This window comes from Molothrus ater, chromosome 5, assembly GCF_012460135.2.
Source record: "Molothrus ater isolate BHLD 08-10-18 breed brown headed cowbird chromosome 5, BPBGC_Mater_1.1, whole genome shotgun sequence".
Classification (NCBI taxonomy): Eukaryota; Metazoa; Chordata; class Aves; order Passeriformes; family Icteridae; genus Molothrus; species Molothrus ater.
The window spans coordinates 6,846,198-6,870,925 of record NC_050482.2 but is presented as its reverse complement, the minus strand read 5'-3'; the positions used below and the strand labels follow the sequence as shown (position 1 = coordinate 6,870,925).

At 43.5% G+C, this 24,728-nt stretch overlaps 1 protein-coding gene across 3 annotated transcripts in view; it reads right to left on the bottom strand.

The window, feature by feature from the left end:
• Positions 1-24,728, bottom strand: part of CAMK1D (calcium/calmodulin dependent protein kinase ID) — a 220,255-nt gene that overhangs the window by 105,498 nt on the left and 90,029 nt on the right. For all 3 annotated transcript variants that reach the window (XM_036400264.2, XM_036400266.2, XM_036400267.2), the window contains exon 2: positions 22,258-22,389. In XM_036400264.2, coding sequence (XP_036256157.1) covers positions 22,258-22,389 — 132 coding nt within the window. The remainder of the gene's footprint in view (positions 1-22,257; positions 22,390-24,728) is intronic.

Sequence of the window (24,728 nt, the reverse complement as noted above, 5' to 3'; positions counted from 1 at the left end):
AAATAATCAAACCTCGTGTCTCTATTCACACCTGAGCTGGTCCACACAATGCTGGTGTCAGAGCTCTGAGCTGGCTCTGGTGACACCACAATGAAGGAGTCAAGCAGAGTCCCCAGGGGGCAGACAGGGTTCAGTGACCTCAAACCAGGCCTGTAATTCCAGTGAAGTCACACTGGTGAAAGCCAAGGTGCAAAATCTGAGCAGTTGATATTGCATCAGTCATGCATGTGCTCAGTTCAGACACAATTCATTGTTATCACTGCTGAGCTGTGCTTTGCAAGCTCCATACCAGATACAGGTGGGGCAGGTGAGCCTCTGTTTCTGAAGTGGCATTTTGCTTTTGACAGACATAAACACACTTGTGAGTAGATAACCAGAGTTGTCAAATCTCACAGTACTTAATCACACAGTGTGAATAGTTAAAACACTTAATCTCACATCAGCCTAATTGTTACTCAGTGTCTCCTGCTTTGTCTGCATTTCTGGTTCTGTTTCTATGTCTTGTTTTCTCCTCTGCTTTGAGCTGCTTCCCTCCTCTCCCATCCATTTATTCTTTGTCAGAAGCCCACCTGAAGGTGGAAAGCTCTTTTCCTCACACACACAAGTCACCTCTGTGGCTGCTGCTTGCACCAGCCATGCTGTGTGCTGACAGCAGGTCACAGTTTACACAGACCTGTGTCTCCATTGGTGCTGTCTGTGAGACCCTGCTCAGGGGAGCAATCAGGAATAAAATAAAGAGAAGGGAAGAGTCACAAACATGCAGTTTCAGTTACTGCAATCTCTTCCTCTCTGGCCTGCTGCAGAGCCCATTTCCTAGCCTGTATTTTTGACTGGGCACATCTATGCACCGTTCATTGCCTGTTCTCTGGCCATGATACTTCCATATGTGGTTTTAAGGACCTTCTTAGCCTATTCCCACATTATCTATTGCCCCTCTTGACCCCTGAATCCTGCACTCCTGGTGCCACTGTCACCAGGAAGGGGTGCAAGCACCCCAGAGCAGGAGCTCTGTGGCCTGGTGCAGGCAGCAAAGCCAGCAGGTTAACGGGACCTGGGCTGCCAGGAGTGCTCAGAGGAAGGGAGGGCACAGCCTGCCACAAGCAGGAATTCCCTCTCAGCTGGGTACCCACCTCCAGCAAGGACAGCAGGGCTCCTGGGTGAGCAGAGGCTGCTGATGCAGTGCCCAGAGGTGCTCTCTGAGCTCCAGAGAGGGACAGGAGCTCCAGCACTGCCTCTGCCTATTTCTGGGCATATCTCCATCCAACATCCTGACTTTCTGCTCCCAGCTCCCAGCTCCCTCTGCAGATCATTTCCTCAGGCCTTGGAACACATGAAGGCAATCTGCATCCTAACCTGGCTCTCAGGGTTTCCTTTTCCTTCCAAATAACAATTCTACAGTTCGAAGGTGGGACTTGGCCAAGGAGCTCTGCAGATAAACAACTTCCATCTCTTTTTTTTTGGCCAAAATAACTGTCCTCTTGGGAGGAAGAACACAGATGCCTAATGGCCCAAAGGAACTGGAACTCAACTTTCAGCAGATTAAAGTAAAAGTAGCCCTTGAAAGTGGAAAAATTCACCCAGGGAAGGGACTCAGCCTGGAAAGGGAGTAAGACCTCTCTCAGCACCCACTGAGAGGGATTTGCCAGCTGGGAGCAGGGCCTGAGCAGAGCAACCTGAGGATGTGCTGACCCAGCAGACCAAGAGCACAGCTCCTTTTGAAAACCTCCCCATCCTTGCAGAAACCCCAAGGAAGGAATCTCTCTTCTGAAATCCCTGTCAGCTGCCTCCCAGGATGAATCCACCAGCTGTGCAAGATCCTCCCTAGTTCTAGACTTCACCTGGGTGCATGTCTGCTGTGAAAAGCATCTCTAAAGATGGTCAGAAAAAAGCTGTAACATAACTCTCCATCAAATACTGCTAACCTCTTCCAGGACTAAAACATCTTGTTTGCCCAGGTTGCCCACAAAAATACTAAAAACAACAGAGAAATCTGAAATTCAAACAGAGAAATCTAAAATTAGCTACCAAACTCCAAGCAGGTATGTGTGTGACCCGTGTTTTATAACCCCAAAACCCAAGTGATTAATACCTCTGTTGAATTTGCCAGAAGCTGGCAATCCCTCATCCAGTTGGTGCATTACTCAGACTTTGTGGTGATGGTTTGCAGTATGAAACAAGATGGATGTGTGCACACCCTCTCTGCTCACAGCAATCCCTTGACTACATTAATCCTCCATTCCAAACAGGATTTACTTTTCATCATTTTATAAACAGGCTGAGTGGTGTTGAGGATGAAATGTCCATCCAGAGCAGGGAGTGAGGCCAGCAGCTGAAATCAAGAGGCCATTTCACTCACTGAGCTTCAAATCATGGTCCAGAGGTGATGAAGAAGGCTCCATTTCTCTGTCCCTCAGCAGGACCACCTGCTCCCATCTCAAGAAATCCTCAGCCTGACTTTTTTGGACAAATACTCATGGATTTCTAACACAGAAACCTATGATGTTCAGGTGAATGCCCTTGAAACGGGGACTGTTACATATTTTACAATACCAATGCATTTTTTAAGACTGAAGCGTATTTTAAATAATTTCTAAGGATTCAGTATGATCAAGTACACTGGTGGACTCCCATGTGTACTGCCAATGGTGATACCATCTTTCATCCAATGAAAAACCAAGCAATATCCTTCTCTGTAGGGATCCATGGCTCACATAAACCTGATAAGATGGCACAACAGCTATTTTAAGATATTTTAACAGAAAATATGCCTTTACTCCTCATAATCATAAGCTTCCAGATCCTCTGGCTGATCCACATAAAAAAAAAAACTTGAAGAATCCCAGTGGCACTGTTTGCAAGCTGCTCAATCTCATCACTGATTACATCCAGTTAGATTTTATTTCAGAAACAACCTTGGTGAAGGAAAAAAAACTTAAGCAAATATAAAGCTACTGCAACTAGGAAGAGTTTTAGAGCCCAATTCTCCAAACAAAGTATTCTATCAGATCATTTAAAAGGAAGGTGGTACAGTACTTCCTTGTGGTAGCATTTATTATTTGTTTAACTAAAGGTCAGCAAAAATAATAAAAAATCTGTCATCTCAGTGACTAAAAAGGCAGATTTCAGGCCTGGGAATCTGCTCCACTTTAGAAGAAATAAATTCATGTCAACAACCAGCACATTTTGCCAAACAATTCTTTCACTTCTCCCACCTCTCTCTGGGTTGAAGGCTGTTGGCTAAACCCTCCTGCCCCATAACTCCAGAGTGCAGAATCCTTGTTTTCCTGACACCTTCACACAAATGGTCTTCCACTTCTGGCACCTCTCAGACTTTTTTTTTTCCCTGTAGACACTGAGTGTGGGAAACACTACTTATTTCTCAATAGCTCTGTGACAAGCAAGAGAACAGGCTGAAACCTGGAGCCCACCTTCAAAACCTCCTCCCAGCACCTGCTTCTGATGGAGATTCCTTGACAGCACCATTCCCCAACCATCCTGTGCTGACCCCAAAGCCAGGGTTATCAGATCTGCAGCAGCCCCTTTGGTACTCCTTTTAATTTTGAGAGATCTTAGCTTTGCCCATCTCCTGAGAGCTGAGGAAATGTGTATTTCTCCACTAAGAGCCCCCTCTACTCCCTGTTTATTTGAGGACATTTTCTCCCATAGTGCCTTATCTTTGCTATTGTTTCATGGTCTAATTACTTCCCTTCTGAGAACCTAATTTAATTTATCTCCTTGGAGTCAGGCAGGATCATATCAAATATGTAAACTCAGCTGGGCATGACATCCATACAAACAACGGCTCTGCCTGCACACAGTTCCTGCCCTATCACAAGCAACCCCACTTAGAAAAGGGAAAGAGCATTTGTTGAAAGTCACCATTTATTGCCATTATTGCAGCAATCTTGTACTGTGCAAACTCAAGCTACTGCTAGCCAAAGCATGCTGCAGTTTCCTCTGAGGAAACTAAAATATTTTTGGATGAAGAATAAAAAATCAGCTTGGAAAGCCCTGAACAAAGAAGCCTCTGACTGAATTCTAATGGAAGGAAATGGTTTAAACAAATGTTTGTTTTCTGAAATGTTAACAGGTTTCTGCTGGTGATCTGTACTAATCCATACAGTGCAGTATAGCTGAAAATGGCTTTTTTTCCCCCCACCTTCTCTGCTCTTTATATTCCTGTGCTCTTTGCTGGGTGTCTGTCTAGGTTCGTATCTCAAGTGTTGCTGTGTTTGGCCCATTCCTGGGTGTGTTGCCAGGATGTTGTGGCTGCAGTCAGAGGTGACATTCCACATGTTTTGTTGAAACATGGAAGAACAAATCAGATGAGGTGGACTTCAAATGAAATCTTTATTCTCTCTCTGTTACTAATATGGACTGTGGAGATCTTCTGTGTTGGGATGTTGTCTAATGGTTGCTTTCTCCAGGCAGGTTATTTTCCTCTCAGAGTGTGAGGAAGAGGGGTTTATGTACACAAAATGCATAACAGAAGTGACTGAAAAGGTCCATACAAATAGAAGGAATACAACCTTAACCTAGATAACTAGAAGGAAATTTCATTTAACTGTATAGCCAACTTTTGACTAAATTGTTTCAGATTTTTTTAAAAAATGAAAGCATAAAGAGCATTTGAGAAATTCTTAAGAGACAATAAATAATACAGAGTAATTATAGTCATAATCTCAAACATGCTGAATGGGAGATCGAACTCAACTAGTCAACACATGGAGTAAAAAAGTGATCTCAAATTGAAGCTGCTCTTGTTATTATCCCCCACAGAGGAGAGCAGAGATGGCTGATGCCCAGAGCCTGTAACTCACTCAGCATCACACGGCAAAGGTAGGGGAGGAGAGCTTCAGAAGAACACACACAAAAGTGTTTAGCAAATGCCAACTTGTCTGGTGGTCTGCCACTGAAAACCAGATTGGCTTCACTTCCATCTCACACTGCAGAAATCAAAACAGCCTATTTGAAAATAAATATGTCATCTTTGAGGCCAATTAAATTTTGTAAGCTGTGACCAGGGGAAGGAGAGAGGATCAGAAGTTTCATAATTAAAGCTGGCTGCAATCTGAATTACGAAGAGATTTTGGCTTGTCTTGATTGCACATTCCCCAAGATAAAACTCCAATGATTGCCTGATGTGGATCTCCCTCTGTACCTCATGGGTGGCTGTCAGGGTGGTGTTACAATCCCTCCTGCAGAGATGGGCTGCTCCAATTTAGGCTGTAGTGTCTCCTGTTTTTACCTTGACAGGAGAGCCCTGTTCAATCCCCAGCTGACATTGCAAGTGCTCACCTGCTCAAATATGCATGGGAAAAAGGAAATAATAAAAGCAAAAATCATAAAGCAGAGGCCAACTGATGAGCAAAACACCATTTTTGCAATTTGGGCAGACACTGATCCCTGAGATAAGGATCTTTCCTAGGAAATATCACACCCAAGGTCTTACTAAATTCAGGGCAAGCAAAGCAGCATGCCAAGTATAAAGACAAGTTGTTACAATTTCAGGACATTTTTTTCATGCCAGTGCCAGTTTAACATGTGTCCCACCCTATGAAATTATTTTCTATTGCTTCTTCCTATATGATACCACCTTTAAAACAGCAATTAGAGGACGTGTTTGTTTAGGGGAATGCAAATTACTGCCTTGTTTCAGGGCCTGCTTGGCATGTCAAGTTATCCTGGAACCAGAATAAAATCATCAGTGAAAAATAAATATTCTGTGTACAGTTTCATACAGAATGTAACACCTCCCTCCAAGGTGCTCATGCATCATTTAGTGCTTAACACATTCCCAAGAAGCAGGAAATAACTCAGACAAGCATCACCACTTAACCATTTGAGGGCAGGCCTCCTGCTGCAGTGATTGTCTTGAGCAAGGTGGGACCATTTCCAGTTCCCAGAAAGGAAACAAAAAGACTTGGTGTCCCCACCTTGACTCCAGGTGAGCATATTTGCCTGGCCCATGTGAGCAAAGAGCTCACAAGAAACTGGGCTCAGTGCCTGGTTTCATTCCCACCGTGGGGCGATCAAGCATCCATGGGCTGCATCTCACCACAGCATTTCAGCCTGTGCTGGTCCCCTGCTCCCTAGGGCATCCAAGAACAGGTTCTGGTACTAATCTAAGGAATTCATACACTGAGCTAAGCTTATCCTATCCCAGGGAGCATCTGCCTTTCTACCAGACTCAGTTGTTTCAGCAGTTGCAGTCGGACACAAAAGGTTTGGCAGGTACAAGGAAGAGACAAAGGGTATCTCAGGGGCTGACTCAGCACTCTGGAAGAGCTTTCTGCAGGTGAGCAGGAGGACACACAGCATGTGTTTGGGCAAAGTAATGGGGTTTTCCTATAGGAATTACTATTAAAGGATTTTAGTCCGGGGTGGGCCCTCAATCACCACCACAATCCAAAGGATTTCTAGCAATACCTGTGTTGTTGCCACCATCAGATTTGCTAGAAGACCTTTGTCTTCAATGATGCTTTTCTCACAGGCATTGGTAAAACACCTCCATCTCTTCACTGGCAGAGAAGGACTTTTTGTACTTCATTGATTGCAGTGTTGCAGACACAGTGCCAAAATACCATGGTGGGAGATAGCTATGAACTATGATGCTTAAAGATACTCCTTTGAGGCTAAGAAATGGGTTTAGAATATGGTGCATACCACAATGCCCATCAGGTCACAAAATCATTATGTCATAGAATCATTATGGAAAAGACCCCTAGGATCACCAAATCCAACTATCAGCCACATTCACCACTAGACCACGTCCTCAAGTGCCATCATTTTATGGTTTTTGAACACTTCCAGGGGTGGTGATCAATGACTCAATGACAGCTTGCATGTGGCTTTTCAGTTTATAGTAGACAAATGAGTTGTGTGGGGAACACCATTAACTCCACAAAGGCATGCAAAAATACTGGAGTTCTTCGGGGCACAACACACCCAATCCTGCTGAAATAATCTGGGTTAGAGAAGAATTGCCAGCCAGAAACTGGGAAAGAAGGTGTTAAGGTAACTATTGGGCAGAGACAGCTGTGAAATGGCTTAGCCTCTCCTAAATCAGAAATACCACAGGCAGATTACAGAAATCACAGTGTTGTCTCCTCAGTGGAGGATGTCTCCTCAGGGCTTTCTTTTCAAGCAGACCGAGGCACGGTAAAGGTCAGCGCCATTTACAGACAAATCTATTTTGTAACACATGGAGCACACCGTGCCTCACACACAAACCTCACTGCCTCAGATCCACACAGATCCTCCTGGGCATCTCCCTGCAGAGCAGCAGGAGAGGAGGAGCTCAGTCCAGCAGCAGATTTGCCATCCCTGCATCATGCACACGTGGCAAAACAGAGCTGGTGGAATGAACACCTGAGCCCCCACTGTTCCATTGATCCCTGCTGGACTTTGTTTTGACTCAGGCAATAAACACTGGGGAGGTTCAAGCTCTTGTGCAAATCTTTCTTCAGCCATGACCACAGCTTTACTTCTGGCCATGAGTCTCAAATACATGGATGCACCTCTGACAGCATTTGGAAATGCCTTCCTTGAGTGCAAGGATGATCTGGCACATCCCTTTCACTTGGCTGTTTACAGCTTTCAGAGCTTACCTGCAAAACTCCTCTGTCTATGAAATACTAAAGGCAAATTTGAACATGTTGTAAATTTGCAAGGGTTCACAGTTCCCATTCAAATCCTTGGCATTTGTGATCACTTTCAGATTTTTTTTTTCTATTTTAAGTGAGAAGTGCAAAAATATGCAGCAGGAATTAACTGTTTGGGAACCTCTTCAGCATCCAAGTTGGGGAAAGTGTTTGCTTATCTTGCTCCATTCCTTCTCCATTCCCACTTTCTCCTGGATTACTCAATCTCAAAAGCATCCATGTAGCCATGTGTCATGCTTAAATATATTTTCTGTTTAGAGTGATGTGTGAGTGTTGTGCCTCCAAGGGAAGGGGGGATTACTACAACTGTAATGATCCCAAGCAAGGAGCATTTTTGGTCTGTTACAGGTCAATAACTCCTATTAGCAGAGTTATGGAAAAGCTTCTGGTCCCACCACAGCAGACTCAATGCAGCTTCTTTGATCAGCAGTACAATTCTTCACCATTATCAAAAGTAAAGAGGAGAAAATGTGAGGAGAATTGTTTACAAAACAGCAAGACCAACAGCTCACGATGTTCCACTTTATTTTTAAAGCAAGGAGAAGCACAGCACTGCAAAGCAGTTTTTAACTCACTGCTTTCTCCCAGCAATACTTTTGGCTTTGTACAACAGTGCCAAGTGCTGATATTTATATAACTCAGTAATGGTTATGACTTTTATTCAAAAATATTATTTCAGTGTGGCTATGCCATCACCCAACCAACCCTGATGGACGTGTGGCTTCAGGAGGAGTCTTGGAGAAGAGATGGTCTTTCAGGACCCTCAAATGAAAAGTTTAGTCTGGAATAGGCTCAGAAAAAAAAATATTTTCTGAGCTTCTTCCTCCATTTTGGAGAAGGGAAACCATGGCCAGAACCAAGCACAAAACCACAGACACCAACACTCTCAGTGGCACCAAATCCCTTAACACCATTTTCTCCCTTGTAGAGTGGCCCCAGCACAGGAATGGGCAAGGACTGGCTGAAACTCATGTGAGGCCAATGAAAAGTGATGTGAGCTCAAATACTTACTTAAAAAGAAAAGTTAAGATATAGGGATTTCCTGAAAACCATATCCAGTACTAACTCCTCCACAATGGCATTGCTATGGAGGTGCTTTAACAAGCCACAGTTAGCTTCTGCTTTCTCCTGTTATTTTATTTGGAGAGGTTTTTTTCATTCCTCCACACTTCAGCATGGTGGTTTCCACCCAGGGGTGTGCAGACCCTTGGGAATCTGTGGCATTCACAGGGTCTGTAAAGGATAACTACAAAAGTAAATCCATCATTCAGGAGTTTCAGATGAAATTGCTGTGGAGGAGCTGGCTCTGCTACTGGAAAAAAAATTAAGTACCTGCCTATTCAAAAGGTTGAAAACCATTATTATAAAGCCATTTCCAGAATAAGCTCTTGGGCTTTTGCTCTTTCATTTTCCTAAAAACAAGACACAGATCACCCACAGCAATCAGAGCACTGATTCCCCCACCAAAACCCCTCCTTTTGCCCCATTTCCATATATTTCATGTCCTTGGCTATGTGTCCCTGATGTGTCTCATGCACACAACATCAGTGTGCTCCTAAAATCTACCCCTCAGTTAGCCAAAACTTACAAGTGGAATAAATTGATTTAATAAATGAAGACAAAATCTGGATTATCACCAGGAATTATTGCCAAATCAAGCCCTTTTTTCAGGATTATCCCACTCTAAAAATTCTTTTTTTTTTCCTCCTGCCATGCTCCCTGTAAATCACTGCATGCCATAGGAACACTTCCACTTACAGAGTAGGCATGAGGAATGTCCAAAGCATTCTCCAAGTACCAAGGGTGTCTATAAGGAAGAACCCTGCACTCAATTCTGCATAGTAAAAACAAAGATTCCACGAGATAAGGATCTATATAGGCAGAATATTAAAGAAACATGAGATATATTGATGTATATATCAATCTATATCAATATATTTAATATATTCTTGAGAAATATATTAAGAAATACATCCACAAGCAAATAGAAGTTAAACCCTGACAAGTTCCCAGGCAAATGAGAATAATAGAGTATTTTTGAAGGAGTATATGGGGTGCCTTTGCAGTCCGAGGGCAGAAGCAGGAGGCTCCCACAAAGCCTGGCTATATTTCTAACCACGAGTCAAATCCAGTTACCAAGATCTCTGCAGCATAAACAGATAAAATGAGACAGCCCACTTGCTGCAGTGGGTCAGATCAGGTGAGTGACTTTCTCCTTCCAGAATCAAACACAGAGTTTAAAGGTGCTGAGACACAAAGTGCAGTTCAAAATGAGCCTGAATTTTTGGGCGGTTTGGGTACTGTTTTTTTCCTTGAAAAAGGCCTGTTGCTTTTTCCCAAGAGAGTCTTAAAGAGGTTTCCAAGATGGTTCAAGGCCCAGATCAGCACTGAGCTGAGTGCTCCCTCTCAGGACTGACATTTCTTGGTTTGTTGTTCAGGACTGGGAGGACTGTGATGGATTACCTATGACCTGAGAACAGTCACATCCCACACGGATGCTGTAGGGATAATCATGACACAGGAAATTATAGAGCTGACTAATAAAATCCATGAGGTCTTCTAATGTCCTCTAGATAGGGAATTTCAGTGGGATCCAGATCCCTGTCCTGAGCAGATACTTTTAAAAATACCACTCGAGTGTGCTTGAGATACAGATGTGACAGTGTCAGCACAGGATCACATCTCTAAAACCTGTAAGATTTCCCTGTGTGTAAACTGATGCAGAGCACAACCCTCTACACTCACTGGCATCCTCCTTCTGTTATTTACTGAATCCTCCTCAAACCATCCCATTAATAAGTTTACCTGTATCAGCTACTCTAGGAGTATATAGAGCACTACAATAAAACAAATCTAATTATGTTAAAATAAAATGGTGTAGGTGTTCCAACTTGAACAGTCATTTAATGCTCAACTATGGGGAAAGAAATACAGTGAAAAACTGCCAGAAATACTGACATCAATCTTCCATTTCAAGAGCAATTCAGAGTGATTCCAAATATAGTTGGTCCTATTAAGAAAACAGCTCTTGGATAAGAGTGCAAACGACGTCATCATAAGAAAGAAAATCAGAAACATATGCTTCCAATGGTAGGAGGAATTTTAAACAAAGTCAGCAATTCAGCATCCTAATAGTAAAATCAGAGAAAAGAGGGGGGAAAATCTCTATGTGCCAACCCAATCCTTTCAAGGTGAAGTTTGGTGAGGAACTCTTGTCTGGTCTTTCAGTTTCTAGAAAGAAAAACAACTTAATGACACCAGCAGGAGCAAGCCCCACTAGGTAAGACACAGACCACATTCCCCATCCTCTCACAGGAGCAACACTTGGGATTCCCTTGTTCCAGTTCTGTGGCTGGGGAGGGAGTGAGGAGGGGGGACATGGCCAGTCCCTGGCAGATCCTCTCTCTGCAGGCTGAAGTTTGGCCTCAGCCACAGCAGCTGAAATCAGCAGCAGCACCACAGAGCACCCACTGTTCCCAGAACTAATCCAGAGATGGCACAGAGCTCCCAGTGGGAAAGCCAGGATCCTGTGTGGGAGGACATGAAAAGGAACAACCACCTTTGGAACAGTAAATCCCCACGTGGCTGTGCCCCTTTCCTTAGATGTATCAGTCAGGAGGCACTGAGGAAGAGGGAAGGAGGCTGTGCAGCACATCTGCTGTGTGCAAAGCCCTGAGCCCACACTGCACATCCACACCAGACAAAGCCCTGCAATCCACAGGGGTGACCTCAGCTCAGGCTTTCCTTCCCCTCTTTGCTTTGGGCCAAGATTCTCAAGGGAGCCTCGAGGAGTCATGTAACCAAGTTCAACGACTTTGAATTTTCCTATTGACCAGAATAGCATGAGATCATATTACCCATGCCTATTTGTTAATGACGAGTGCTCGTTTAGCCATGCCGCTGCTACATGGCTGGGACACCATAAATGTGTGTGTTGGACACCATAAATGGCAAGGAAGATTCCTTCAAGACATAAGCACTGTGGGGCACACAGGAGTTTCACTCAACAGCAATTTTCTCAGGAACACACAAAAAACACAAAAGGAAAAGTTTCAAAGTTCATGAAAATTTTCTGCTTCCCTCCCACCAGCCCCCTTGTAGTAAATATAAATCAGCCAGCCATTACTATTGCTGTAACACAGAAAGGAGAGAATTGGCATTTCTATACAAATCCTGCATCTTTTTGGATCATGTCATATCCATATATTTGTTGTGGTTTGCATAAGAGAGCTTAAAACACTGCAAAAGTCCTTCCCTTTGTTTTCAGTTAGAAATCCCCCATTATCCTCTTTAAGAGCAAAGCTGTGAACAGCCGCTGTTTTCTCTTCTAATTATCAATTTTACAGCAGACATGGGAGTGACCAGATTGCTTTGGTCTGGAGAGAGGCTTCTTGACAAAACATATTATGCCAAATGCTGCTGCATGGGAATTCCTCTGCTTTTGGTGGAGGGGGAAAAAAATTAAATAGCTGAGAAACAACCCCACGCCAATGTGGACTTCTCAAATGAGTATATCAGCATGAGGATGTTTCAAACCACTATTTCAGCACGAGGACTTTTCAAATCAGTATTTCAGCACAAGTTAACTATTGCACTCAGAGCCCAGTCCACCACTGAATCCATTCCAGGGACCTGCAGGGAATGGCTACTTAGCTGTAAAGATATGCATGTGTGAGTCCAGAAAGGTCACAGTTTAATCCCTAGTGCATCAGCCAAGACAGGAGATATCACAAAGGTATGAAGATATTTGAAGCAGGTTGTTATTTTATTTGGTGGGAACCAAATAGATTATATATAGAAATTTGGAGCAATCTCAGAAGGTGACACTGGTGGTGTGCAGAAATGTATCTGGCACAGTTCACTGCTACTTATTTGTCAGTTGGTTGTTTTGGTACCATATAGACCTGTAATACATTTTAGATTATTTGCAAAAGCTTCCTACCAATAGCCTTCTCAAAGTTATTGAACAAACTTTCAAAAAAAAAAAAAGAAATAAAGTCTGCTATTTATATGTTTAAGTGTTTTCAAATCAGAACCTATTAAACCAAAGAAGGCTTGAGTTCAGCTATGTCTACTTTCCTGGACAAAAAAATTAAGTCAAGGAGGCCAAAGCATTCCTGTTTAATGTAATGCTCCATAATTTTCATTTGATGAAATAGCTGGCAGAGTAAAAGCTGGCTGTCACCTATCCTTAGGGAAATGATTTCATAGTCCACTTACTGATATAGATTGTCAGTATTAAAACTAATCCAAAGGTTTCTGCACTTAGAGAGATTTAAGACCTGGGCAGTATAGCCAGGTGCCTCAGATAGCCAGAGATGTAGAAACATGGATGCAAGCAAGGAAAATGTTAGGCTTTATTTTGAAAACTGATTGGACTAATAGGCTTAAAGTCCTATAGTTGTAGAAGCACAGTCCCTTACCAGGGACACTTCATTCAGGATAAAAAAGATGTATTCTGACTAAGCCAATACCTTATGAATGCAAAACACAGTTTAAAAAAATTAGAATTTCTGATTTAAAAAATATAATCAATGTTTCATATGGAATAAAATTATCATCATATCCTTGGTCAAACTGACCACCAGGGCAGCCCCCAGACTAAATGAGTGTTTTAAATTTCTGCCTTTGTTAAAAGATAAATTCTATACATACAGATTTTTTTTTTCACATTTCTTCCCTTAAAAACTCTCCCTGAACACAAACAAGGTGTTGTATGAGTAAGCATTGCAAGAAAAAAATCAATATGTATCACAGTTGACAGTGCAGGCTTAGCTGGTCAAACAGCAATTAATTTATGCAGCTATCAGATCAGGATATTTTGGATATGTTCCAAACACAGAGGTTGCTGTCAGGTTTAACCTGATGCAGCAGAACGTGGGACAGATTACAAATATTTCCCCATTTTATTATAGTGAGAACCAGCCCCCTTCTGCCAAACTCTGCTCTAAGACACCTAAAACTGTTACCTTAATGAGACACAAAATTAATCGTGATTCATCTTCAATAAATGAAAACAGGAGGTGTAAGTTGCCAACAGAGTTGTTTTAAATTCATACTGGAGTCTCAGAAAAACCTGTCCACTGATAACATTGCTGTCTAATTTCATATAATGAAGGCCAAAAATACAGCAATTTGTGTTTAAAAAGCATTTTACTATGCAACTAAGAGCAAAAAACTGCTTTGGACAAGGAGTACTACAGAAAACTGTCATTTCTGATAAGATTTCTGTTTCTACCTTCTTGAACTGACACTTTTGGAATACTTGTTTATCCTCCCTGTACATTCTGATCCACTTAGAAATGCATATTTGATGATTTCCATAGCAAGTGAGGTTTGAGCTTAGATGCAGCTGTGTACCTGGAGGATGCTTCCAGCTGGCCAGATGATTCTTAACTTGCATTTACTTGTTCTCTTTATGCAGTGCTTCACAAATTATAACACTGCTTCACCACTCCAATAGTCCAGTGTTTTATGAGTTACTGATGTGGATTTTAATAGCATGAAAGTGAAATAAAGGATTATCCATGGAGTTGCTTGGACTATGCATCTAAAAACTTACCCATCACCAAAATATGGTCACCCTGAGGTTAGAAACCAACTGGTTCCCAGCAGCACATCACAACAGCTTAATACCAAACACTGAACTTTTCTAGCTCATGTTTCAAGAAAACATAAGAGAATAGAGGCAAAATGCAATAGGTTGATAATATTTAAACAATCTTCACTTCCCTAATGTCATGAGACATTTAAACAGCTTTTGTACTTTGTCCAAATGAAGAAATGACTTCTATGGAAAAGAAAGCAAAACCCTTATTTTTTTTGACAAAACATTCCAGATTACCTATAAAGAACCTTGGGAGAACAAACAGAAGAGGAAGTACTTTGCCTAACGAAGCCACCTAGGAGTACATTGAGTACATCCTCAGCTGCTTTTATGCACCAAGACATCCTTGAAGTTTTGAACTGCAAGCACTGGAGAAAATGCTGTCCCTACTACCAAAGCCATGTGCTTGCAAATTAGGTAGCCCTTAGGTTTAAATATGTGGGTGAACAGACCTTATGAATCCAGATTTAAAGCTGAGTCATTTATCAAACTTATTGATCTTGTTGAAAAGGCTTTATGCATCTTAGCAAGCCTTTCCTTTTAGGTAATAGACAAGGCAATATAATCAGACACTTGTACCACTGAAACACAATCATAACCACCTTCCTGAGAATTAGATACTGGAAAATAGGTCACAGATTCTCCTTCTTCAGCTGGGAGCTCTGAGAGGACCTTGGCTTTGTTATCCCCCCTGTGCAAGGGAGGTGATCACAGCACCAATCCTGCCAAAGTTCAGGAAGCATTGAGACAATGCTCTCAAGCACCTGGTGTGACTTTTGGGGTGTCCTGCACAGAGCCAGGAGTTGGACTCAATGATCCCTGTGGGTTCCCCTTCAAGTCAGCATATTCTGTGATTCTGTGTGGCACAGAAGCAGACACCACCTAAGGCTGACATTCTAAATTAAAATCATTCTGCTAATTTGGACCCTTCCTAGAACTCTTTCAGAAATCAGCAGTTACTTCCTTGAATTATTTTAAAAGTTGGACCACAGAGTGACAGTGTCCTCCTTCTAACATGGACATGACATTTTTTGAGATGAGCCAAGGTATGGAGTGACCTTGGATGACAATAGTTATGCCAGGGAGATCTGGTAAACCACCACCACCACCACCCAGGAGAGAGGAACAGCTGTGTCACCATCCAGCAATTGCAGTGAAATGACTTATCACTCTGTAACCTCCTTGCAGGAGCCTGGGTGTGCAGGGTGTGAAGTCAGGCTGAGACACAGAAATGCCACACACCATCCCTGAAGCCTGACCCAGCACCCTGCACCTGAATAGAACTGTGCAAGACCAGAGAAGATACACAGGATTTTGTGATTACCACTTCAGAGGGGATTTTTCTCTTCCACTTAATGTATTTTAAGGATTTTTTAAGATGCCTTGATCTGTTTCTCAATATCTGCTTACATCTAATCTAGCATGAAATGCAATCCAGGCAGCCCTGGCTGCAAGTCTTCCCCTGCAATGTTTCCAGCATCTTAGTGATGAAGAATGCTGTCAGCTTTGTTTCAGGTTTCACATTTTTATTCACTGGGATGAATTCTTTGCAGCAAAACTATTTGCTTAACATGGAGCCAAGTGTGAGTGCCAAGGCAGAGCTGCCCTGTGCCATACCCACATTTAGAGGGTCAGATTCCCCTTTGCCTGAAACCAGAGAAGGGCAATTCATCCAGTCTGCATCTCCTTGATCCAGGGGATGATCCCATGGTTTGGGCTGATGTCAGCCTCCAGGCATGCCCAACTGTCCCCCTACCCTGAGTTTTGTAGCTCCTGGCTCCTTTCCAGCCTGCCTGCCTCCCTAGCAGGGATTTCTGCAGGAGTGCACAGCTGGAAGGGAGGCTCCACAGGCAGGCACTGGGGGTCCCTCCAGGCACCCAGATCAGCCCAAAAGATCTGTGGGGGCGATGATGAAGCAAATCCATGCACGATGCCAACAAATATATTCTTGCAAGGGCCCTACCCTGGCACCACTGACATCAACATCATTAATGGTACCAGTGGCTATCCCGGCCCAGCTGGTGGCTGTGTGTCTGAGCACCCTGAGCCATCCTTGGGGAGGCAGGGCCCCACTGAGGAGCAGGTTTTTGGGATGTCCTGGATTTGCAGTTGGCAGGGCTTGGAGCATGGCAGTGCAGGGAGAGCAGAGTCAGCCTCCTGTCACCCCAGAGCAACTGCAGTGGCATGAGCAAGCCAGGTTTTAACAAGTAAATCTACATAAAAGCTTTCTCAGAGAGTGATTACTTAATATAACAACCAGCTGTCTCTTCAATTCTTGCTGAGGCAGCCGATCTTCTCACCATTATTCACAGAGGAGAAAAAACAGGGGAAAAAAATAAAAAAAGCAGCAAGCCTGTTTTGTCTATAGAATAAGCAAAGCCCCAGAGAAATTATGATACCTGACAGACAGAGATGTCAAGTCCTTTTTTTTTGTTTCTTATTTCTTAACCATCTATCCATTTCTAGACAGGAAAAAAGAACTCTTACTGCTGGGGTGCAAAGAGGTAATTAGTCATTAACCCCTTAAGGGTCAATCCCACAGCTTTTTGTACCTCAGCTACACAATCTAATCACCATCACTTTTATGTTAACACTTATCCACACAGCATCTGAATGTTCAGCTGGCCCTGTGCTCTGCTGTGCAGCCTTGGACAGAAAAACAATTACCACAGGAAAACATCAGTGGGCACCAGGAGAGCCTCCAGACTGGGAAAGTGGAGTATGGGACCACCCAGGCCTGCAAGGGCTGTACTTTTTGACCTGAACACAATCGTGGCTTGAATAGATGGGTTTGTCCCCCAAAGTCAATCAGGAACATTCATCTGAATTAATTAAATGCCTGAATTTATGTTAGGGCACATTAAACTTCTGCATGGCCAATTTTATTCATTATTCAGAATTAATGTAGCCTTTGATTCTGAGTTAAATTGCACAGAAGAGTTTAATAAGAGGTAACTAATGGGTTTCAAAACTAAATTTGGATTCCTCTTCCTGGAGGCCATGGAGTCAGCTCTGGAGGGCTGGGGCAGAACAGAGATAAGAATCTGGGACAGAGAGGTTTTACAAGAAGTTTGTCAGTGGGCTTCTGAAAAGGAGCAAAGAGGAACAATTTTTTAATTACCCCTGCAGCCTTCATGTAAATCTTGAGAATGGGTGATTTTTCCACATATGTTATCTTTAACATGAGGAGCAGTGCTGCCTCCTGTCATGGAGCAAGGGGCTCCTTTGACCATGATCTGATTTATGGGAGAGCAGGAGCTCCCACAATTCCACCCACATTAGGAAAACTTTTCATTGCTGTTTTTAGTTTAGTTTTACTTTGAGTATAGCCCTGACCTCCCAGGCTTTGCAGGGGGACACGTCCTCTCCTCTCTCCCTGCCCTTTATCCCAGCAGCAGCTCCTGGTTTGTAGGTGCAGGCATATAAGGAGTGAGGCAGTGAATCACTGCCTGAACATCCTGTCTCCTGAGGAAAAGGGGATGGAAAGCACTGGCAGGAGTTTAGCTGACCTGCTGGGAACAGTTCACTCTCCTTGACAGGAAAAAAGCCTCAGACCTTGGTAAGGCATGGATTTGATTTGTAATAAGGAATTTAATGGTGCCTCTTCCACAGGATCTAGGATAGTAAAGAGGTGGGAGAGAAGGTAGAGATACCTAAGTAGCTTAGAAATTATTTTTTAAATCCCTGTTCAGCAGAAACTAGCTAAAGCAGAGTATGATTTGCTCTCTAGACAGTATTGCTTAACAAGACACATGTGCACATTACTGCCATTAAGCAATCAATAAACCTGGGAGCAGGGCTACACACAGTTTATTGTTCCTCCCCTTGCTTTGCTCTGACTCAGCACTGAGTCTGTACAATTGGGCAGGTATCACCCAGGCAGCAGAGAATTTCTTGTGATAAATAGTGGTGTAGCCAAAGGAAAAAAAAACAACAAAACCAGCCTTACAAGCCAATCAGGCATGTTTTTATCTATCTGGCCTATAAGCTTTTTTTTTTTTTTCCTTTAACTAGAACCTCAGACTGCTGTTTCTCTGCAGTCCAGCTCCTTGTACTCTGCACTGCCTTCAGGAACCCGTCTAGCAGAGGATTCCTCTTCCAGCGTGTTCACACCTGCACAATTACCATAAGTGGAAGAAATTTCCTCTATTCTACAGCAAACAATGGAAAGGATTGCATTTCTCTTTCTGCTCAAAACCAGAACACAGCTGCTTTCAGGACAGGTTATGAAACTCCCCACACATCAGTTCAGAAAAAGGCTGTCACACAGAGGTGACTGCGTGCTGCTGTCCCCCACAGCCAGTTAATGCAGCTGTGACAGTCCCGTCCTAGAGATTCCATTTTCTTCCTCAAACACATTCTAAGCATGTTTTCCACATGTCTTAATGTCTTAATTGAAGATAAAAAGAAAACTCCCCTCTTGATGTGGTACCAAACACGGTGGGACTCTCACCCTTCTCTGAAACATCCAAGCAAGGGGAGCTCAGCCTCCTCACCAATTTCACTGAACTAATTACTGCCTGAAATTAGGCACATGCTTAAATGCTTTGTCAGGCCCAGGCTCCTGGATTAACTGCAGACTCAGTCTCTCCCAGCAAGCTCCTTCCCACTCTGTCCCCACCCATCCTTGTCTTCAGGGAATGTTGCCATGGATTTCCACGGGACACAAGAGTCCATATTGGAAGAGCCCCGTTAAGGTTGCTAGGCGTAAATATTGACTTAACGGCTCTTCCGCCTTTTTTCTTTTTTAAGAACAGATTTGTTGGCCATGGCTGGAAAAATAGAATTATGGAGTATGCATGATTCACTCTGGCACTCACACAAACATGCAGATCAGTTGGCTGGCAGCTCCTCTGTTCGCAGAGCATCGCTCCTGAAATGTGTCATTTTGTTTTGGCAGCCCGGGCGTCCAAGCCCACAGACAGAGAGATAAAATCTCCTACCTTCCATGTACCTCACATGGGAGTCACTGACCTTATGCTGCACTGAATATTGGATTAATGCTCCCAACAGCTTTTTAGTCCAGACACACAGAAGGACTGACAGAAGTTTTGGTTTCACACTAAGAGCCCGGCCCAGAAACCTCCCCTCTCACATCCACTCTGCTGACACAAGAGAGGACAGGAAAGCAACTGCAGGTAAAACTGTTTGTTCAAAAGTATTTTCAATTAGAGCTGTTTCACAGCCAATAAATATTGATACAGACAATAATTCTTGTGACAGAAGGAAAGTAGCCGAGGTGAGAGGGGACCCAAAGCTTTTAGTCACTGGATTCACGTTTTCAACACCGGCAGTCCATGCTCAGACTTTTAATCCTGGCTGCAAAAAATGCTCCTCTAAACATTACTTCAACACACAGCATCATTCAAACTCTCTCCCATATTGATTCTGCCAGATCTGAATGATTGGGCAGGACTGGCAGAGGAATGAACCTTCACCAGAGTTGACTGTGAGTACAAAGTATGTGGGACACTGTGGGCATTGAAACTGGACACGCCAGCACAGTCTCTGACTGCTCCTAAACACCACATACAGGGGCATGAGCAGCTCACCTGAGAGCAGCCAGACACTGCAGGGAGTACATTCTGGATTTCCTACCAGACCTCAACTGGATAAACAACTGGGGGAAATCAAGAAGAGATCAAGAAGAATCTTGCATTTCACAACACTTGGCAGAGGTCTGCCAGAAAGCACAGAGCTTGTCAGGAGGAAAACAGAATTCTAATGATTGAGGATAGGAGGAGAAAGTCCAGTGTAAGACAAGAGACCCTTCTCTGAAGGATCTCATGGAGTTTGTCTGCATTCTAGCCAGGCAGGGTGTCTTTGGGACTTTTATCCCATCAGAGTTAAAGCACCCTCAAAAGACACAATGCAAAACCAGACAGGGAGACGAGGATCAACACCTGTGCATATTTCTATTTGCTTTGCATCCACATATGCATATTTCTATTTGCTTTACATCCATCTTCTGTGTCTCTACACCTTCCCCTGGGGAACAGGGACCAGCTGGTGCTGCCAGGCATCCTCTGTGCACATCCTCCAGATGAGGTGCTTCAGTGCATGGTACATTGAAGGCTGTGGCACCTCAGAGCTCTGCAGGGAAGCCCAGGGCTCTGGGGTCCCACCCATTCATTAGACAACACAAGAAGTAGCCATTGCCACTCAGTGTTAAGCTACAAGAAACAAAAGCAAGGGTGCTTAGATGGAGCTTAGCAACAGCTGCTCAGGATCCATTCAACCACTCTCAATCTATTTTTACTGACAGCTTTTGAAGCAGAGAATTCATTAAACAGAGGAACAGGTTGATATCCGTTCTCCTCAGCTGTAGGCAGAATTTAGTTTGTTATTTTCTAATTGTTTCCTTGGTGGCACATACAAATTCAATACTGCATCTGCAAGCAAGGATGTCTATTTTCAGAATAAAGACAATGACAGGCAAAGTTTGTATTAGCAACAGCTAAGTAGAAGACACCAGAAGATAAAAAAGGGACAGTCTCTTTTAATGTCCTAACGTGCACAGGACAAGAGATTGAGTAGATCTAATTGCATGAAATTAAGGCATTTTCTGCTCACTCACTCTCCTGCCCTTGCAGCTGGAATAGCACAGCCTGGGTGCTGCCTCCTGGTTTCTCAGGAAGTTGTTTGCAGGGAACAGAAACGCTTCACAGTGCAGAAGCAAGAAATAACCTGAATGATTTCTCTGCTCTGCCAGCTCAGGATCAAGGCTGATGCAAGTCAGTTCTTACTGCACGTGGATATTGCCCCTCTTACACCCCACAGGAGAACCAGGGGACAAACCCATCAACACAGAGACTGTCAAGCTGTGGTTATTGGCCATTATTGCCTGCTTACAGACATGGCAATGGATGAGTTTTTTGACAGGCTCTCAATAACACCACACAGCAAGACAACATGCTGCTTTTCTCACTGGGTTTACCTTGTACTGACCCAAGGTGGGCTCAACAATAGGAGGGCACTGCTACAAATAGTTGTAGCTGTTTGGACCCCCATTTATGTCTCTCCACCGAAAAGGATCCCCTCTGCCTGCTGAGATGTCTGAATTTGCCCTTGAGCCAGCTCCTTTGACTTAGGCTGGCTGAGCTCTTCATCCAGTTAGTTTTTAGGATCTGTTTTGTCATGTGGTGCCCAGATGATCAGCCTTCAGCTCTGACATGACCAAGCACTGGGGCAAGAAGTCCCACCTGGGACAGAAGTGCAGCAGGAATAAGAATGTCCCCGTCCAGTGCAGAGCAGTTCTGTATAACTGTGCTGCCTTTAACTCAATGAGAAGGCACTTTTAGAAGTTTAAAACACACTACATGAACCAATCCTAAAGTAACCAATCTCTTTCTAATTCCCAGAATGAAAGTCAAGGGTGATAAGTTCAGATCCAAATGTCTCAAGTCAGGTGAGATGAATCCCACCTTCAGGGCATAAGATCAGGAAGAGGTAAGGATCAAGCCTCTAATAACTACAATGAATTCACAGAAATTGTGAAATTCCTTTTTCTTACCCATGTATTCCAGCCAAAGTAAGGGAAAAAAACCACATCTCCCTTCCAGAAGTACAGAGGTACCACTCATCTTTATGGCACAGGTTAACACCATCTCCTATGACAATCCATGGCATGGCATCATTTTAGAGCAATTAGCAACAGACTGTTTTAAGCATTTAAAAAATATCACCCTGCTCCTGCTCTGCTCAAATCCTGTGACACAACTGCTGACATTCTTAGTGGATAAAGTCTCTTTATGGCATCATAGACTTACTTTAGCCTCACTCCTTTCCCATTCTGCAGTTATGTGGCTGCATTAATATGAAAGAAGAGCATTTCTCAAAACATTTTCAGCACCATTTAAATTTGCATGATCTTGTCTGCCTGTGATGGGCTGCACAACTTTTCAGTCACGTTTGTCAATCACTGTTCCTCGAATGCAGGGGAGTTTAGCTGAAGCAAAGGGGCAGAAATGAAGGTCTGGTACTCACTTTCTCAGCACTGCAATTTCATTCTCTATGCTGCTTTCCTTCCCCTTCAGTGCCTTCTTGGGAATGCATTTGACTGCAAAGAGTTTCCCACTCGCTCTCTCTTCAGCCAAAACAACTTCAGAGAATGCACCCCTGAAAGAAGAGAAGAAAAGCCCTGGTTGAAAGGTGTGTTTTTTCTTTGAAACCTATTAACTGAAACACAACCATTGAACATAGTTCTTCTGGTGTCCTTTGGAAGCTGCTCTTGTTAAACACAGAAATGACATTACAAATATCTTTCTTTGCCTTTACAAACATATGGAGACATTCACACTCATGCAGTGCATTAAAGGCTTACCAAACACAAACATTTCAATGAAGAACCATCATCCAGCAGAGATATGAGCAGAGCTGAAAATGAGAAAGTACCATTTCTGTACACAGGGGCATGGACCACAGCCTGCCTGCTGACTTGGTGTATGAGGAACTTTTCCTTTTTTTGAGATTTTTGGAGGTTTAATTCACAAAGCAGCCCCAAGTCCCCAGGGCTAAGTGACACACCAGTGGCAGGAGTGCTCCTGGTTCCTCAGTCACCACAAGAGGTCAGGGCCCCCACTCTGGTCCTGCCTGGGCTTCTCCTCACCATTGGATCAACCCTGACTCAGACTGCATCAGAATTTCTCTATGCATGCAAAGATATTCCACAGCACAAACTGATGTGTGTAACCACTAAAGCCAAAGAATTGGATTAAATCACAAGTCTAAACATTGGCCTTAGTAGCAGCCTCCCTATGGTTACCCCAAGAGGGTTACACAAATAAAGAAACATCATCACAGCAGCCAATTGCCAAAAATGGGCACCGCCCCTCCTTCATTGGGTTATTTCATAACATGTATTATTCCTTGCACTGTCAGTGCTTCCTCCCAGGCTTCTGGGCCTAACCAAGAAGAGGCCAGGAAAACATCACAGTCAGTGCTATACACACATCATTTTTTTGGTTTCCAGATTTTTTGAGCATTTGAGCATCATTCGGACTCTGCTACTCTGGACAGACTTTGCAGTGGTACAATAGGACCATCCTTATATTCTGGAACTTGGTACTGGTTTAGCAGCAAGGTACTGGGCCAGAGGGAGCATTGACCTGATGAGGAACAGCAAATAATTTTTCCTACTCACCAAAACCCTCTCCTGAAGCACCCACTTGGTCCAAGAGAGATCGGTCCAAGGGCTTTTCTAACCCAATGACAGCTGAACGATCAGGGTGAGCAATCTGGTCTAATAGAAGGGGTTTGCAGCTATATGATCCTGAAAGCTCCTGCCAACCCAAACCATTCCTTGATTCTATGATTCTGTGAAGGTTTGTGTTTTATTTAGAAGAAATAAAAGCAATCTTTCCTTTATTATTTCTCCTAATTAGCAGATTATTCTGCTCTCCTACACAGCTCACTCTGATAAATGCTCAGAGGGTGCTGAGCAAACCCAACCATGCTCCAGCCTGCTCTTCAAAGGTTAATGTTTGGTCACAGCCTCATCTGGCTACCACCAACTTTCTCTGGCTTTCATTCCTGACAACTGCTGCTTATCTAGATGTTTTGTGGATAAACAAAAGAATTTCCTCTCCTGGACAGGCTCCTCCTTTTTAGGTCATGCACTTGGATGACATAAGCAGGCTGCTGTGACCTCACCAGCAGCTCCTGAGGTGCAAAACAGCCACATGAATCACGAGTGGATAAGCAAAAGGAAGAGGCTTCTGCTCTGGAAACAAAGTACCTGTTTACCCAGAAATGCTTTTGTAGCCAGCAGATAGGGAAGTAGTGATAGTGAAATTGAGGAAAAAAGACTTTTGCATGTTATACAGCAGATATTTGACAGCTTGTCCACGTGGGGCAGTGGTCCTCTGAATCAAGAAATGTTTTGCCTCATTTTCACTAAAAAGGACAGACTATGGCTACATTTATGCCACTTGGAGTAGCAGAATGATTTCCTCTTTTCTGCTCTGTGTATAATCCACCACAGCATGTCAGAGCATCACAGGCTCCAATTTAGGGTCCTCACAGCTGAAAGTGGTTTGCACAAATAAGCCACCCAGAGTGTTCTTAATTGTGTTATTTCCTTTCCTGTTATTGACAGCCCTAGCCATTCAATTCACCAAATAAGGTTTTCATCCTGACCCTCATGCTTGGGACAGCCAGACCAGAACTGCAATGAAACCCTTTTGCTGGAAAGCCCTGAGACCTCTGGGTGCTTACCAGCTTTGGTTGCAGACCTGAGCACTCAGAAACTCACAGGGCTGCTCCCAGCTGTATTTCATGAACCCCTCAAGTCCCATCTGCTTAAGCTTTCAGCACAGCACTTCACTCCAGCTGTGTCTGGAACAGGCTCCTTGCCCTCAGTTAAATGGTGTTGGAAGCTGCAATATTCCCACCAGGAATATTATTTACTGATCACACAGCTCTCCCAGTGTTTATGATATTATAAAAATACAGGGAGC